General features: G+C 35.4%; 1 protein-coding gene across 1 annotated transcript in view; it reads right to left on the reverse strand.

Annotated features, from left to right (window-relative positions):
* Positions 1–16,882, reverse strand: part of LOC107452262 (uncharacterized) — a 54,391-nt gene that overhangs the window by 30,313 nt on the left and 7,196 nt on the right. Inside the window, exons 4-9 of the mRNA XM_071181865.1 lie at positions 16,216–16,282; positions 12,464–12,509; positions 10,127–10,182; positions 9,667–9,742; positions 3,031–3,159; positions 2,851–2,918 (exon numbers count right to left, since the gene is read on the reverse strand). Coding sequence (XP_071037966.1) covers positions 2,851–2,918; positions 3,031–3,159; positions 9,667–9,742; positions 10,127–10,182; positions 12,464–12,509; positions 16,216–16,282 — 442 coding nt within the window. The remainder of the gene's footprint in view (positions 1–2,850; positions 2,919–3,030; positions 3,160–9,666; positions 9,743–10,126; positions 10,183–12,463; positions 12,510–16,215; positions 16,283–16,882) is intronic.

Raw genomic sequence — 16,882 nt, forward strand, 5'->3', positions numbered from 1 at the left:
TCTATCTAAACCTTGTTTGAAGACTGCATTTGATTTTCTAAATTTTCCTAAGCTCATTTTATGTCATTGTTTAGATACAATTTCTAGTTCTAATAACATGCAAAACATAATCATTAAAATCCGAAATAATCATCTACTAAAAATTTAAGTATCGTATTATAAAAATGAGATCCCTTCTTAGTTTTATGTCAAAACTATAATAATAATAAATGTGCAAAATCCCTTGAAAAATATATTTCTTTGTTTTTAATCCATACATTTTAAAACAAAAAGCTAGACAAAATTTTCCAATTTATAAAATAAAACTGGTATTTAATACTTAAAAATATATTTTTTTCATTCACACATCAGTTATTTTTGTTAGAGTTGCTTTATTTTTATTGTTAATCATTTCTGAAAACAAATATATTAAGCATTTTTACACAATTTAAGAACATTTAATCTAGACAAAAAAAAATATATATAATAATTTGTAGCAAGTAAAAATTAGTAGAAAAGTAACGAAAAAGTGTCGAGAAACGGAAGAAAAAAAAACCCGTCATCGTCAGAAGTGATCAGCGAATCTGGGCCTAACTGTTTGAGTCATCGTTTTGCGTACTTCGGCTTTCTTCCCATCTAGGAGGTATTGGTTCGGCACGCAATCGAATCGTGCTTTATAATGCCCGCAAACGAATTACGTTCGGGAGTAAGATTTCGACCGTAATGGCTAGTAACGAGTACTACTCGCGTTGTGAAATTTTTCCCCAATGCGCGCTGACGAGCTGAGCTCATTCGCCATTATTCTGCATTGATTATGTTAAAAACGAATCCTACTCGCGAAACGTAGTTAGTTTTACTGCCTACAGATGGCAGTACGGGTTCCATGAATTTCTTTTCATAATTTCTCTCCCTCCGGCATTAATTTTTCTCCCTCCGGCTTGTTTCATTTATTTTTTTTACCTTGTTCTTTTTATGCGTATTTTGGCGTGTTTTTTTAGGGTGTTTGAAAAGTAAACTGGCTGAAAAGCGAAAGTTAGATAATTATGATGATGATTATGATTGTGATACAGAAAGCTTATCAAGCTTTGAGTCTGATGAAGACTTTTATTAGAGTATTTAGGTAATTACTGCATTTAAATGCTTCATAAAGTTTTACATTAGTTGTATTTATTTAGTCCTTTCAATTTAATATCTGTCTTATATTTATAATTAACTATCATTTATATAATTGATTATAATCATTTATAATTTACTATTAAAAATTATCATTTATAATTTACTATTAAAAATTATCATTTATTAATTCATAATGTTTATTAATTCATAATTAATTTATAATGTTATTTATGCACTACAAATACTTTAGGAAATTTTTAAAACGCGTGAGGCGAGCTATCTACGATATCGCCATCAGAGAAGGGTGACATTTTCGGAAGAACAGCGGGGAAAACAGCTACCTGCTTGCTCCTAATACTGCGCGAATTAATGAAACGAAAACTGCTCATTTCCCTGACCGTCAAAGGATTGAATAATGTTAAAAATTGTACGTAAATCCTCATTATCAGTTATTAAAGAGTTTAAAATGAAAATAATTCGAAAATTCAGGCAATGTGAAACTTCAGCATAAGTTTAAAACTCAAGTTGAAAATACAGTAATAGTATTAAATGCTTTCAACATGGCACATTAACTCCCAGTATAATTGTAGAACAACCCCTGAAAGCCAGACCTACATCATTGAATGAAAACTGAAATTTTTTATACGCAAATACACTTCATGGCAGTTAGCATGTGACAAAAATGTGTAAAAAGTGATTATATACTTGATTACGAATTGAATTGTTTTCTTGACCTTNTTCTTACCCTTAGCATAAATCAGGCTAGCTGCAATATCGATTGCAGCTACCCTGCCCTATGTTAAGCCTAAATGGCCGGCCTATGTCTGGCCCGAATAATTTTGTCAGTTGTCAGAAGGGGAAAGCAGCTGAAAGTTTGCTCTCCATATCGATAATTTCGCTTCTTGCGTTTTTGACCAAAACTAATTGAGCAAATTCAAACATCTTTGCTGTCACATATGAAACTCGTTTAACCAAAGATAATTTCGTGCAAAAAATAATTTTCAATAATTGGATATTATTTTTTATTAATTAAATTTAATAGTGGGCAAAAATTGCTTTGAAGATTAAAAATATAGTGTAACGGTGAGTGATCTTGGCGTAAACCTTTTAGCATTTGTTATTGTTTGGCGCTTCCGCATAGCCTTTAAATTGTATATGAATCATTTAATATTAACTTGAACTAAGGGTTGGCTTACACAACTTATAGGATTGTTAGACATCAAATTCGGAAAGACATTAAATCACAGTTTTATAGATGTGCACACCAATTTATGATCCTTTTGTTAATGGTTATCTCCTTTTTGTTAATAGTCAGGAATCCAAACATGTAAATGAAATATTCATTTAATGATAGCACGTTTTTGTGTCTTATTTCTTTATTTAATTAATTGTTATCGCAAATTAATTAGAGTATTTAAAATCACCCCTTGAAACCATTATGTTTGACACTTAGTACGTGAAAATACAATCACTAGAACTGAAGTTATTCACACGCAAGCACCACCCAACCATTTCCCAGCACCTAGTCCAATTTTTTAAAGCTCTATTGTTTAGCTGCCATGGTGAGAAATTCGTGTACTCTTGTTCCTGGTCAGACGATGTGGACAGTGCCTAAGCTGGTGCCACTCTCTACATACTCAACACCACAACCAACAAGAGTATCTTCAAACCCAACAGATTTAACGTGCTGCATGCACACCGGTTGTTTTGTCGGCTGTGGGGATCGTACTCACTATCCCCAACTCTCCGACTAACGACGACTTAACCAACTGAGTCACCGAGATGCTCTGAAGGTAACTCAGGAAGATATCAATTATACAGCACTGCACATACAATATAACATCAATTCTGTGTATAAAAATATCTCCTTGCAAACAAAACATATACACTGAAATTACAAAAGAAATTAAAATCAAGAGGATATAGTACTTATACCTTTTTTAAATGAGTGAGAGCATAAAACAAAGCTATGTTGATTCTGACAACTATATCAGCCAGCTGTAGAATAGATATACCAGTCCATAGCCCGAGGTAACCACCTACTCTACTTGCAATCTCAAGATACTGTTAAGAGTAAAAATATGTGTTATGACAAAGCTTTGACTGCTTTAAATTAAGATCACTGTTTAAGTAACTTATACTAATCTGTATTTAGGTGCAAGATTGACATATACAAGGTAAAGACCAGGTTTCTTAGAACAGGTCGGCGTTACAAAACGTCAGCTTGAAGCAAGTTCTAACCCCTGATTGGTCAATTTGTGAGTTAGACAGCATACGTCACCGAACGCTCAGCTTGAACGACGACTGACGTTCGAATCAACTGAAAGTTGGCTTACAACGTAACGATAACGACAGAAGCAATGACGGACAACATCCAACAGAGCATTAAAATCAGCCAAGATATTGATTTTAACATTAAACATAGTTTCTTCTTCATCTTTTTCTTCATTTAGCGGTAAAAATATACTTGAGGGTGCCCCTTGGCGAAATCGGAGACTTATGTTTGTCGCCATTCCTGTTTCAGCGGAACACCGTGGTACCAGGAATGGCGGCCGAAACATAATGTTATTTCAATAAAACATTGGAAAATTTCAACAAAACATCGGCCAAAACTTTATAAAATTACAATGAACCCAATATAAGTAAAATTAATAAACCCTATAAAATGCATTTTGAATCAAAACAAAAATTAATGGAGTAGGCACAGAAAGAAAAGGAAAAAAACAACTCACTTCTTTATTAAGCTTGAATATCCTCAGATTTAGGTGCACAGAATTCTCTAATAGCAGTTAGATACTGTCTAAATTTATCATAAATAGAATCTGTGTACCTCNCATTGGACATGCTCTTCAACGCCCCATAAGCAAAAAATGAAAAGGACTGATTAATATGCAAGACTATATGTATGTATTATTTTTTAAAAAACTTAATAAGAAATTATACATTTTTTTAAATTTAATTTTTAGGGTCTCCAGAACGAATTAATCGATTTCACATAGAAGTCTATGGCGAATCGATGATCGGTTAACGAACAATTCGGATAGCGAACATAGTCTTGGAACGGATTATGTTCGTTAACCGATCACCCACTGTACTGTCTAAATTTATCATAAATAGAATCTGTGTACCTCCATCGCCAAATAAATTCCGCGAAATTCGATTCGAAAATGGCGTCTGTGGTACCGGACTGGCGGTGAAATTTTTTTCTGAAGTCCCTTTTTATGACTTCCAACATACCTTCAATCTTATTGACCAGAAGCAAAAGTAACCTTACCAGCCGGTATCCAACGTGGAACTAACTGACCTCTGAAATTACATATACCGTTGAACATTTAAATATAACACTAAAATCTAAACCAATCAGAATCACGATTGAGTTCTACATCGCCCAACTTGGCGATCAACCGCGATCACAACTTGGCGAGAATCAAGGGGCACCCTCAAATATAGTGTGTTTTATTATAATACAAATATTTCCTCAAGTATAATGTGTTTTTTCTTGGACAAAGTCATTATTTGTTTTCTAAAGCACTGGTCGACAATAACAAAATCAATATAAATTCAAAATAAATATTTGTTTACGTTATTAACGCATGCGTAATGCGAGATAATGTCTGCGTTGGACCGACTTCTCACGCTGAGCTAACAAAACAGTATTTTGTTGGTGTCAGCGGTACGTCAACTTAACGTTGACGCCCAGAGAAGGCGCTTGTACTTAGAAACCAGGTCTTGAGCTAATAAACCAGTATTTTGCTGGCTTCAGGGTAACGTCAACTTAACAGAGAAGGCGCTTGTCCTAAGAAACCAGAGGCCTTAATGTTACGCACTTCAACAATCCATAATTCAGCGAGAATACACTGAATGTTTCATTGCCTTCCTGTGATCGGAAATGAAAGTAGATTCGGTTTTGTTTCAATCGGTATCGGCAATCTTGTGCTCAGAATCTTCACTTGGAAGCGTTTGTTGCTCGAGGTGGTCGCACAAAGACATGTTGTCTTACCAGCTACAGCAAATGTTATTTGTATCGAAAGTTATATTCGTGGGTCAATGAAGAGTTTGGCAAAAAAAATTATCCTCATGTAGCTGTAGCCAACAACTCAAAGGGGATCAGTTTAATTCACCGCATCAGTCTAACTGGATTAGTAACTGACAAGAAAAAAAAAACTGTAGGTCTCCTATTTTAGGCGATGAAACACAAAAATTTTGTGTTTACCGATCAAGAGCGTGGCAACAAAGTGTTGTAAAAGGGCATTTCAGTTTGAACAAAAATTGTGGTATTTTGAATTCGAAGGATAAAAAAAAGATATTTTGATTATTTACTAAAATACCTAAAAATTTCCACCACCTTTTTAGGTTTATGTCTGAATTGTGGAAGCGACCCTATGAGTGAGCGATGCTGCCATCGATCAAGGGGATTCTGAGCTAGGTCGCACTTTCACTCTAGCGTTGGTCTCTTGTCAGACGATAGGTGCTCCTCCTTGACTTAATTGTCACGGCCAATGTCTGGTGCTTGAAGCTCCATTAGAAACAACAAAAGCTCCCCAAATAATTAAAAATAATATTTTAATCGCATTGAAGCATGAAAGGAGAGAGGCAATCTGGGGCATATTCCTAGAGATCCAAAATTGATATATATATACACTCTATAACAAAAAATCGACGCACCAAGAAGCAATCATCCCATTGCTTTGAAATTTCGTATGCATGAATGTTTTGAACAGATATGGCTGGAATGATGCCGACTGGGGACGTATAGTCTTTAGCGACGAATCCCGCTTCCAACTGTGTCCTGACGATCATCGAAGACGTGTTTGGAGACGCACAGGGCAGAGGGGGGATCCTGCCTTCACTATTGCACGCCACACCGGCCCTCAACAAGGCATTATGGTCTGGGGTGCCATTTCCTTTGACAGCCGGACCCCTTTGGTCGTCATTAGAGGTACACTTACTGCACAGCGGTACGTCGACGACATCCTAAGACCTGTTTTGCTACCGTTCCTTTTGCAGCGCCCTGGGCTGGTTTTTCAGCAGGACAATGCCAGACCACATACGGCACGTGTTGCTATGAACTGACTGCAAGCTTGTCAAACTCTTCCTTGGCCTACCAGATCACCAGATCTCTCTCCCATCGAGCATGTCTGGGATATGATGGGAAGGAGATTGCATCTGGCACGGAATGTTGATGACCTCGTTCGACAATTGGATCAAATTTGGCAAGAAATACCACAGGAGACCATCCGGGAGCTTTATCGGTCTGTGCCACGCCGTGTGGCAGCATGCATCCAGGCTAGAGGCGGGTCAACACCTTATTGAACTTGTTACTGTAACTCTGCAATAAATTATTCAATTGTTCTGAAATTTTAATCATTTACTATTCTTTACATTGTCTTCCTATCCACCAATTCAATCGGACAGCTCCTTTTTGGTGCGTCAATTTTTTGTTATAGAGTGTATATATTTGAATAATAATACTTTATGCCTGAACATGTTAGAGATTTATTAAACAAAATAAAAACTAAAACTCATAAAAGATAACAAGCCGAAATTCGTACCTCCGGATTACGACATTATTAAATTGTTTATACTTAATTGAACCATATACACGACGATTAAAAACTATTAAATTTCCTTTTCTAACCGACGTTGAACAGCCGACCCAATTTTCACTTTATGACTACCAAAGTTCAATTCCGTAGCCTTGTAATTTTAAATTCAATCTAGAAGATAGGATTTAAATCCAAGGGAACTCCTGGATCAAGTATTGGGAGAAATTTCGCCGTTGTGGGCGACTTTTATTATGAAACTAACCCCAATTGCGTTACAGTTAGAGGAAAACCATGAAAACTTTCACGGTCAGACCTATAAAATTTTCCATTTTTTTGTTGAAAATAATATTTGTTATGGTCTATTTTATTCTGAGAAGTTTGACATCAAGTGTAAGATGTTGCTAAAAAAGAATTTTAAAAAAAGATACAGCAAAGGAAGTGAAACTCTCTCAATGAAAACAGGAAAAAGCACAATTATTTTCTAAACTTGAATTATATGCAAACTGAAGTACGTTGATTAAAAAAATTTATTAAAAATTTTGTCTTTAAATCTGTTTTTCTCACTTCACCTTGCATGCGAGAACTATTAAAACTAGTTAGTTAAATCTTAATCTAGGCGTTCCGCAGTGGACTAATCGTAAAGACACGGTTCCCCGTAGAGCGTCAAGCATCACTGGCTGAGTGTCATCACTTTGATCAGCCTGTGTAGAGACCGCGGGTGCGCGGTATCGGTCCTCTTTAAACTGCTCTACCACAAATTGCTCGACTTCACACGCAGTTCGTCGGACTACCAAAGCAGTGGAGCCATCCTCTCTGAAGAGGATCAAAGTTGTGATGGCCTGTCTTCGGATCATCCTCAGGGATGTTTTCCAGACCGTCACCGTCCCTCAGTAGACTGATCGTTAAGACGCGGTTCTCAGCAGATCACCGAAGTCAAGCATCACTGGGTGCGGTCTGTGTGCGGGTGGGTGACCACTTGGATCAGTCTGCGTAGGGACCGAGGGTGTGCGTTATTGGTCCTCGTTAAACTGCTCTACCGTAAAGTGCTCTGCTTTGCATGCTGGTCGTCTGGCTGCGGAAGCGGGGGTGCCATCCCCTCTACAGAGGATCAAAATTGTGATGGCTTGTCTTCGGATCATCCTCAGGGATGTTTCTCAGACCGTCGCTAATAACCCACTGTACAGCTCTAGTGCAACGTAAATAAAGTGCGTACCTGCCTGTCTTAATCTAGCCGACCAGGTGGCCGAGGGGTTAGTGTGCCTGACAGCGAAGCCAATGATGGTTGCGGGAATGCAATGATGGTTGCGCACCGAACACACGGCTAACATAAAATATCCTCAGTAGTAGACGGATAATGGGTTAGAGTCCCCTTGCTGTCAGGCTAACCATGGGAGGATTTCGTGGTTTTCCTCTCCAGGTAAGGCAAATACCCGACAGTTTCATCGAAAAATTCCTCCACGAAGGCAAATTTCTCACAAAAACTTGATCCAGGAGTTCCCTTGTCTTCCGAATTGAGTTCAAAATTACAAAGCTACGGACTTGAGCATGAGCATTGTTAGTCATAAACTCGAAGTCAGGTCAGCTGTTCAGCGTCGGTTATAAAAAAACACTCAGCTGTAAAGAAAATTAAATCATAGGAATTAGTTTGATTCAATTAATAGTAAAGTGTTTGCCTGTGTTTATGTCAAACTCTTGTAAAAAAATTCAGAATGAGTTAAATTTTCCGATAAGTTATAGAAAGTTGTACGGGGATGCTTTCCCGAGGAAATCAGAACAACCTTGATTTCTCAACCTTTTAGAAACAAATTACTTTCCTTATTGGCAGTTACGAAAAGGAAACCGTTTGGAGAATTGTCCTCTTCGAATTCAATGGGGAATTAATTTTGCTCAGCTACGAAGACTACAAAATAGATTCGCAGTTAAAAGAAATACAGTTCTTCGAATACGTCACTAAAGCTAGCACGTGCTCGGTGTGGTATGCTAAGGCGGAAAAACAACTTTCAGAGTGAGCAAGACACTCAAATTTAACAGAGTATCATATCTACTAAGATCCAGCGCATGCGCATAACAAGTAGTGTGACAGTAGGAAGGTATTATAGTTCGCTCACCAGGAGTTGGCATTGGCTCTGCCTTCATCACGTGACATCCGACGATTCTATTTCGCTATTTTTGGGAGAAGGATGCGAAAAATCCTGAACAAGGTTGCTATTTGTCGATCGTATGACTAAAATATTTATTTCGCAATTTTTATGAGCATTATTTTAACATGAAATATTTCATAAATTTGGCGATATTTCTGTCGTTTGAGTGAATACTTTGTTCTTTTCGAGACATTTTGCTGCAATATAGTTAATTAGCTAGAGTAGCGAATGGTGTAATAGCAGATGATAAAGCGGTGTAAGTGACTGAAAAAGAATTTGCTCTTTGCGTTTGGCGCGCATTAAGGGTCGCCTCAATTATCGAATGAGGAGACGTTTCTCCTCTTACTCCCGCACTTAAATGAACTCTTCGTCCGAGGGGGAGGAGCCAATTCCTGGTGAACGAGCTATACGTCACTTGTGTGATAACTCTACTGTATGGTAGCGCACGCTACCTCCCTCAAACCTCCATTTCATTCTTTCTTTCTATGTCAAAATGTGTTAGCAGATTTAATCAAGATGGATGGTATAAACTTATTCTTAAGAAATATCATAATTAACAGTGCGATACTGTTTATCAATAGTGTAAAAATGCAGAACAAATCAACAATAAATTTTAAAAAAATGAAACTTTTTTTTTCTCTTTTCCAACTCCAGTAGCGGATGGGGGGGAGGGGGGGGGGGGGGNGGGGATGGGGGGGGGGAGGAAGAGAGTGCAAAAAACCCGTCTCACGAAACTTTGCTGCTTTGTCCCTAAATGTTGTTTTTTGCCGTTATACACAGGGACCGCTTGGTCCCTGACACAGACTGGTTTATCTTATGTCTATGGAAGCTAGCTTTCTTATGCTACGTATATTCATTGATAAAATTTTGCGATGCAAACGTACCTGTATTCTTGGTACCGTCGTCACTTTTGTCAACAAGAATTGATTGAATGTTATTGTCAGAGAGATATTGTTAACCCTAGAAGAAAAAGAAAAGTTGCAAATTCGTATAAAAAGTTTTCTACTCTATGATTAAATTATACAAAACGCTCAAAGGGATACAGAATGTGCTCCGAAATGATCTCTCACGGTTCCCAGCAGATCACCGAAATCAAGCAGAAGATGAGCTGATGTGATAGGGGTGGAAATAATTATTTCCTATTCATATATTTTTGAAGCGAATTAAGTTTTTCATCAGGTAATATCTTACAGCTCCAGTTTTTTGGGATTATTTATTTTATTTACAATCTTGATGTCCCTATGAATTTGAAATAGCTTATTTTGTCAATATTCCTATAATGATAACAAGCACTATTTTCTCGTAAAAAATTTCACTTATAATAAGCTATTCGAAGAAACTTACAAGCATAATACTTCTTCCGGATCCTCCGTCATCAAATCAATTGTCGAGGAATCACACTGGAATTGAGAAATTCGATTAAGCATCGTGACAAAATAACGCCAAGAGAATGAAATGATTATCAATTGATACATCTATAGTGCGATTTTGAAGAGAACACCTCCAGACTGAAAGTCTGGGGCTGTCTGTTGCTATGGTAACAAGCGAGAGCCCATTTCTAATGGGGGTGAAATGAAGGAAAGAAGGTGTCGATTGGTTTACTTACGACGACCTACGTTAAGATTAAGACAAAACTATTCACTCCACACCCCTATTCGAAGTGACCTTTCCTCGTAACCATAGTACCCGCCACGACGCGAGACGGGTGTCTAGAGGAGTTCTCCTGAAAGCCATACTATAAGTAATACATCTTCAACACAACTATTTTATTTAATCAATAAAGTTTGTTCCATAAACACAACCCTTTGCACATATGTTTTAGAATGCACATGTATAAAAAAATATGCTCAGTAGAGGTCGCGAAGCTTTTATTTTATCAGTTGGTAAAATTAGACGATATACAATGTAAATGCGGCGATTGGATAAATTGGACGATATATTATATAAACATAGAATATTTATCATATCAGGTATTATATTAGTATACTATAATAATTAGATCAAATTATTAGATGCAGTAGTATTTTAATAATTGCACGTTTTGCACGAATTTATATGCAATACTTTTATCTTTAAACGTACGTGTAACGGGTTTTAATCTAAGAGTCTTTTTATATATTTCCCAGTTGTATTTATTTTTAACGTATTGCATTGCGATGTGAACCAATTGATACGCGAACGTAAACAAATGCAAACCGCGTAAAAACATTAGGCTGTACAGCAGGGGTGTCAAACTCAAAATCTAACTTGGGCCAAATAAACAATGCTTAACTTTAGGTGGGCCGCAAAAAAAAAAATCAATGCTCATAGAAACTCTTATTTTGAATAGTACCTTGTAATAAACATATATAAAGTTAAATTATTGTTCACGTTCTGATACTTCACATCTTTTCTCTGCTACTATCTTTTCCATTTCGGGAGAAATTTTATTGGTCGAGACTACTTTCAAAATTGACCAAGGTTATTAATACGGTTTCGGAAAGGAGATTTATTTCCATTCATAACAGAAAATAATTGCTCTCACTGATAAGTACTTCCAAACATGGAAATAATTTCATATGCGAGTTTTCGCGTATTTTCAAACCTTGCCGGTAAATATTCGTAAAATTCAAGCGCTCCCACTTCAATGAATTTTGCCTTCAACTTTGAGTCTCACTGAATCTCAATCGCTTCCCTTTGCATATAACTGGGTACTGAGTCTATATTTATTGAGCAATTCAAAGAAAACAAACAAAATTTGTCTTCCAAAGAATTATAATCTTTAAATCTTGTTTCAAATTCTGTTCTAAGAATTAAAAATTTTTTTCTGCTTATTTTTTATACGATGCAGTAATATCTGAACTAGATTTGTTTTTGTAGCACGTTGGGAAGTGCGTTAAATCTTCATTTTTCAGTTGCCTTTCCCAAAGAAATAGTTTACATTTGAATGCTTTAATTATGTCAAACATGTTCGTAATGAGCTGATCCTTGTTCTGTAACAACAAATTTAAAACTGATAAGTGTTTGGTTACATCAACCATAAAAGATAAATCTTGCAACCATATTTGATCAGAGAACAAGCTTGTATCTTGATTTTTAGTTTGTAAAAACTTACATACTTCTTCTTTCGCATCCTAGAATTGTTTGAGAACCTTGGAGCAAGATAACCAACGTACCTCGCTACAGTAGGATAAACCTGAATATGTACTATCTAACTGATAGCTTAGTGTGAAACGGACTCCATTTGAGCCAATTAGAATTTTACATTTTCGCTGGTACAATTTAAAATGGTCCGCATAGTTTATAAATAAAGTACATTATAATTTTATGTGCTGGTTTCGTTTCTAATTCACATTTCCATTTTATTTTTACTTTGTTTCGGATATATTGACTGGGCCACAAAAATCTTCATCGCGGGCCGCGAGTTTGACACCCCTGTTGTACAGTATCATCTGATAATAAAGATTTTACATGAAATTTTGTAGTGCGTCTATTAAGTTGTCTATGGACTGTATAAGTCTATGGCTATTCAACTCCGTTCATGACATACAGGATTTACAACTTTCGGTTACAGATTCGGAAATGCCTGTCTCCCCGCAATTTTATGCACTTACATTATTTTTCAACAAATTATTCCTAAATCGCAGTGATAAATTTATTTTAAAATAAATCAAAGCATTTTATAAACATTTAATAACATACCGTTATTTGACCTTTCTTTAATATCTCCACTTCATATGTTTTTTCACTGAAAATAATAAGAATTCATCAAATCTGACTGTCGTTATTTAATTTTGTTATTTTTTAAAAGGGAAGAGAAGTTATTAGCTTTAACAAAAAGGGAANAGGGAAGAGAAGTTCGAAAGGAAGGTTCTACGAACCATCTTTGGCGCTATCCTTGATAACAACAACTGGAGAAAAAGATATAATTTTGAAATATATAAGATCTTTAATAGATGATATCATTAAATCTATTAAACTAAGTAGAATGAGATGGGCCGGGCATGTAGTGAGAATGAGCCCAGAACGTACAGCATTAAGAGTCTTTAATGCAACCCCCTCCAAAAAAAGGTCAAGAGGAAGGCCCAAAAAGAGAAGGACAGACTGTGCGGATGAGGATTTTGCTATCCTAAAAGTAAAAAAACTGGAAATCAATTGCTGGGAGAAGGGCAGAACGGGAAAAGCTTCTGAGAAAGGCCCAGGCTCAGAAAGGGCTGTCGTGCCAATGCTGATGATGATGATTTTATAAAACTCAGATTTACTTCAGAAATATTTCAGGCGAAAACTACTTTTGAATGAAAAGATTTTAAAAGGTATAAAATAAATATTAGTTTTAGTGTAAGCGATTATAAAAATAATATAGTATTAAAAATTTTTTATCAAATTATATAGAATTAATTAGTTAAAATAAGAAAAAAACATCACTTGCCTCATAAGATAAATGAAAGTTAAGGAGGTATTTGATCATAATATTTTTTTAAAATCAACAACATCACAAAAATGTTGAAATAAGAATAGATTAGATATATTAGAAAAATGTTGAACTAAAAATAGATTAGATATATTAGAACAGATACATTAGAATATTTCAGACAAAAGCTACTTTTGAATGAAAAGATTTTAAGAGTTATGAAATAAATGTTAGTTTTAATGTAAGCGATTATAAAAATAATGTAGTATTACAAATTTTTTATCAAATTATATAGAATTAATTAGTTAAAATAAGAAAAAACCTCATTTGCCTCATAGGATAAATGAAAGTTAAAGAGGTATTTTAACATAATATTTTTTTAAGTCAACAACATCATAAAAATGTTGAAATAAGAATAGATTAGATATATTAGAAAAATGTTGAAATAGGAATAGATTAGAAATATTAGAATATTTCAGACAAAAACTACTTTTGAATGAAAAGATTTTAATAGTTGTAAAGTAAATATTAGTTTTAATGTAAGCGATTATAAAAATAATATAGTATTACAAATTTTTTATCAAATTACACAGAATTAATAAGTTAAAATAAGAAAAAAACATCACTTGCTTCATAAGATAAATGAAAGTTAAGGAGTCATTTGAACATAATATTTTTTTAAAATCAACAACATCATAAAAATGTTGAAATAAGAATAGATTAGATATATTAGAATAATGTTGAAATAAGAATAGATTAGATATATTAAAATATATATATTAGAATATTTCAGACAAAAACTACTTTTGAATGAAAAGATTTTAAAAGTTATAAAATAAATGTTAGTTTTAATGTAAGCGATTATAAAAATAATATAGTATAACAAATTTTTTATCAAATTATACAGAATTAATAAGTTATAATAAGAAAAAAACATCACTTGCCTCATAAGAAAAATGAAAGTTAAGGCGTTATATGAACATAATATTTTTTTTTTAAAATCAACAACATCATAAAAATGTTGAAATAAGAATAAATTAGATATATTAGAAAACGTTCATGCTTACGAAAAAAATGGAAGATATTTTATATTTTATAACCGTCGTTGAACAGCCGACCCAATTTTATGGCTTTACGACTACTAATGTTCAACTCTGTAGCCTTGTAATTTTGAACCCAATCCAGAGGACAAGGAAACTCCTGGATCGAATATTGGGAGAAATTTGCCTTCATGGGGCACTTTTTGAGGGAGATGATCCACATTTGCGTTACATGGAGAGGAAGACTATGAGAAGCTCCCACGGTTAGCCTGACGGAAAGTCCGTCTACCACTAAGGATATTTCCCGTCAGCACTGTGGTCGGTGCGGGCCCGATGCGGAATTCGTATCGACTGGGATTCGAACCCGTTTCGCCTCATTGGAAGGCGAACGCTCTATCCCCTTGGAGAAAATTGACATGGGAAAGAAAAAAAATCTCATTTTCGAAAAGGGAAAATTAAGCACTTTTCAAAAACACCCTATAAAAAGAGCACCTTTAAGGTTTTTTAAAAAACGAAAATCGAAAATAAGCATCTTCAAGCACTTTTTAAAAACGCCACGCACCATGGATATTTATTTTCTTATTTTTTAGACATGTTCTCTTATGTTTGAACATTCAACATTGAAACATCTAACATTGTTTAAACATCGAACACTGTGGTCGGTGCAAGCCCGATGCGGAATTCGTATCGAGTGGGATTCGAACCCGATTCTCCCTATCTCCTGAGCCATCACGGCTCAAAAATGGAAGATAGAAATATGAGGCGTTAAAAAGCCAAGGTGATCAAATCAAGTTCAGTTTAGAACAGAATACATTTTGGGTCAATCCAGGTGTGGGAGACAAATATTGCTTCAATTTACATCCTTTGACTACAGCCATTCTCATCGGCTACCGCAATTTTTTTCTTCTATCATTAATTTACCTTCTACAAAAAACTTTATATTACTTTTAACCGGTCCTGTTTTTGTTATTTATGTGGTGTATCGATCACGATTATAAAATAAATATAAAGGTTTTACTTTTTGTTTTCCTTTCTATTATTTTAAAAACTTAAAACTAAATTCAGAGACGTGACAGTCCATGGACGGCCAAGGCCCACTTCAGTCTCCTCTTGACCATTTCAGTCTTCTTGACCATGGGTTTTGAGGTGCCTGTGGTAAGCCAAACGGAATGAAAACCGCAGTTTTTAGTGCCCCAGCATGTTTAGTACTCATTTTACAGATCCCTTGGAGGGATTGTAGACTTACCCCGTTCCAAAGATAGAACAGACCCGTGAAAAGGGAGCGTGAAGTTCTACTATTCGGCCAACGGGCTTCATTATTTTAAATTATTTAAGTTATAAAACAAAATTCAATAATCTATTCTTTTTAATATTCGTAATCTGAACCGTGATGGCTCAGGGGATAGAGCGTTCGCCTTCCAATGAGGTGAACCGGAGTTTGATCCCGTCGATGGCAGGTCAAAACGAATTCCACATCCGGCTTGCACCGACCACAGTGCTGACGTAAAACATCCTCAGTGGTAGACGGATCATGGGTTAGAGTCCCCTTGACAGCCCGTTCCTAGGCTGGGGTGGAGCCGGACCAGTAGCCAAGCTTTGGGCTATATGGTAAAGGATCCATAACGACTTAGGTACATGTCCAAAAATTGGAGAAAGGAAAAGTCCCACTGATGTCAGGCTAACCGTGGGAGAGTTTCGTGGTCTTTATGTAAAGTAAATGCGGGTTAGTTCCATCAAAAAGTTCTCCACGAAGACAAATTTCTCCCAATCCTTGATCAAGGAGTTCCCTTGTCTTCTTGATTGGTTTTAAAATTACGAGGCTACGGAGTTGAACATTAGTAGTCGTAAACTCGAAAATTGGGTCGGCTGTTCAACGACGGTTACAATATTTAAAATGTTAGATTGTTTTGAGTTTTTATCCAGTGACTTAGAGTTCCAAACAATACGTAATTTCATGAGGTCATTGATATGGAATAATAATTATGCTAATTAATATTACTTACAAGCAAGGTTTATTGCCACAGCTATTCTTACAGATTTCTTCATACTCTTCGGATCGTCGCATACTTTCTATACAAGAAATAAAACGTACAGGATGATTAAAAAAGTTGTAACCAAAATGAAAGGAGAAATCAGGAATTCAAAAGTAGGGTAAACTAACCAGTGAAGGAACACGTAAGCTTCGCGCGCGTTTTAAAAAATCATATTAATTTCAAAATTCGTAATTTTAGTTAAATGACAGTGTCAACATATTTGTTACTAATTGAAAATTATGTAAAAAAACTGAGAGAACTTACATAATATTATTTTAAAGTTTTGGAGGTTCAAATAACAAGTAGTAAGAAGACCAAGTAAAGGAACAGCTCTTACCTGTGAATGAACACCCAGTAAAGGAACACGTAATTTTGGTTATTTTTTAATGCTTATAAATTTATAAGCCTTACAAATATTTAAAAACAAGCCTATTCTTGAAATTATAACATATAAATGCTTGGAAAATGCTAACTTTTTTTTGTAATCATGAATTGAAAATTAAAGTGTCAACATATTAGCACAAACTGTTCATTTACTGGGAAATCCATGCCAAGTAAAGGAGCATGCCTGTTCCCTCACTGGTTAGAAGTTGTTTTTCGTATTTTTAGCATACTTTTGATGCGGTAATGCAGGAGT

Source organism: Parasteatoda tepidariorum, chromosome 6 (genome assembly GCF_043381705.1).
Source record: "Parasteatoda tepidariorum isolate YZ-2023 chromosome 6, CAS_Ptep_4.0, whole genome shotgun sequence".
NCBI lineage: Eukaryota > Metazoa > Arthropoda > Arachnida > Araneae > Theridiidae > Parasteatoda > Parasteatoda tepidariorum.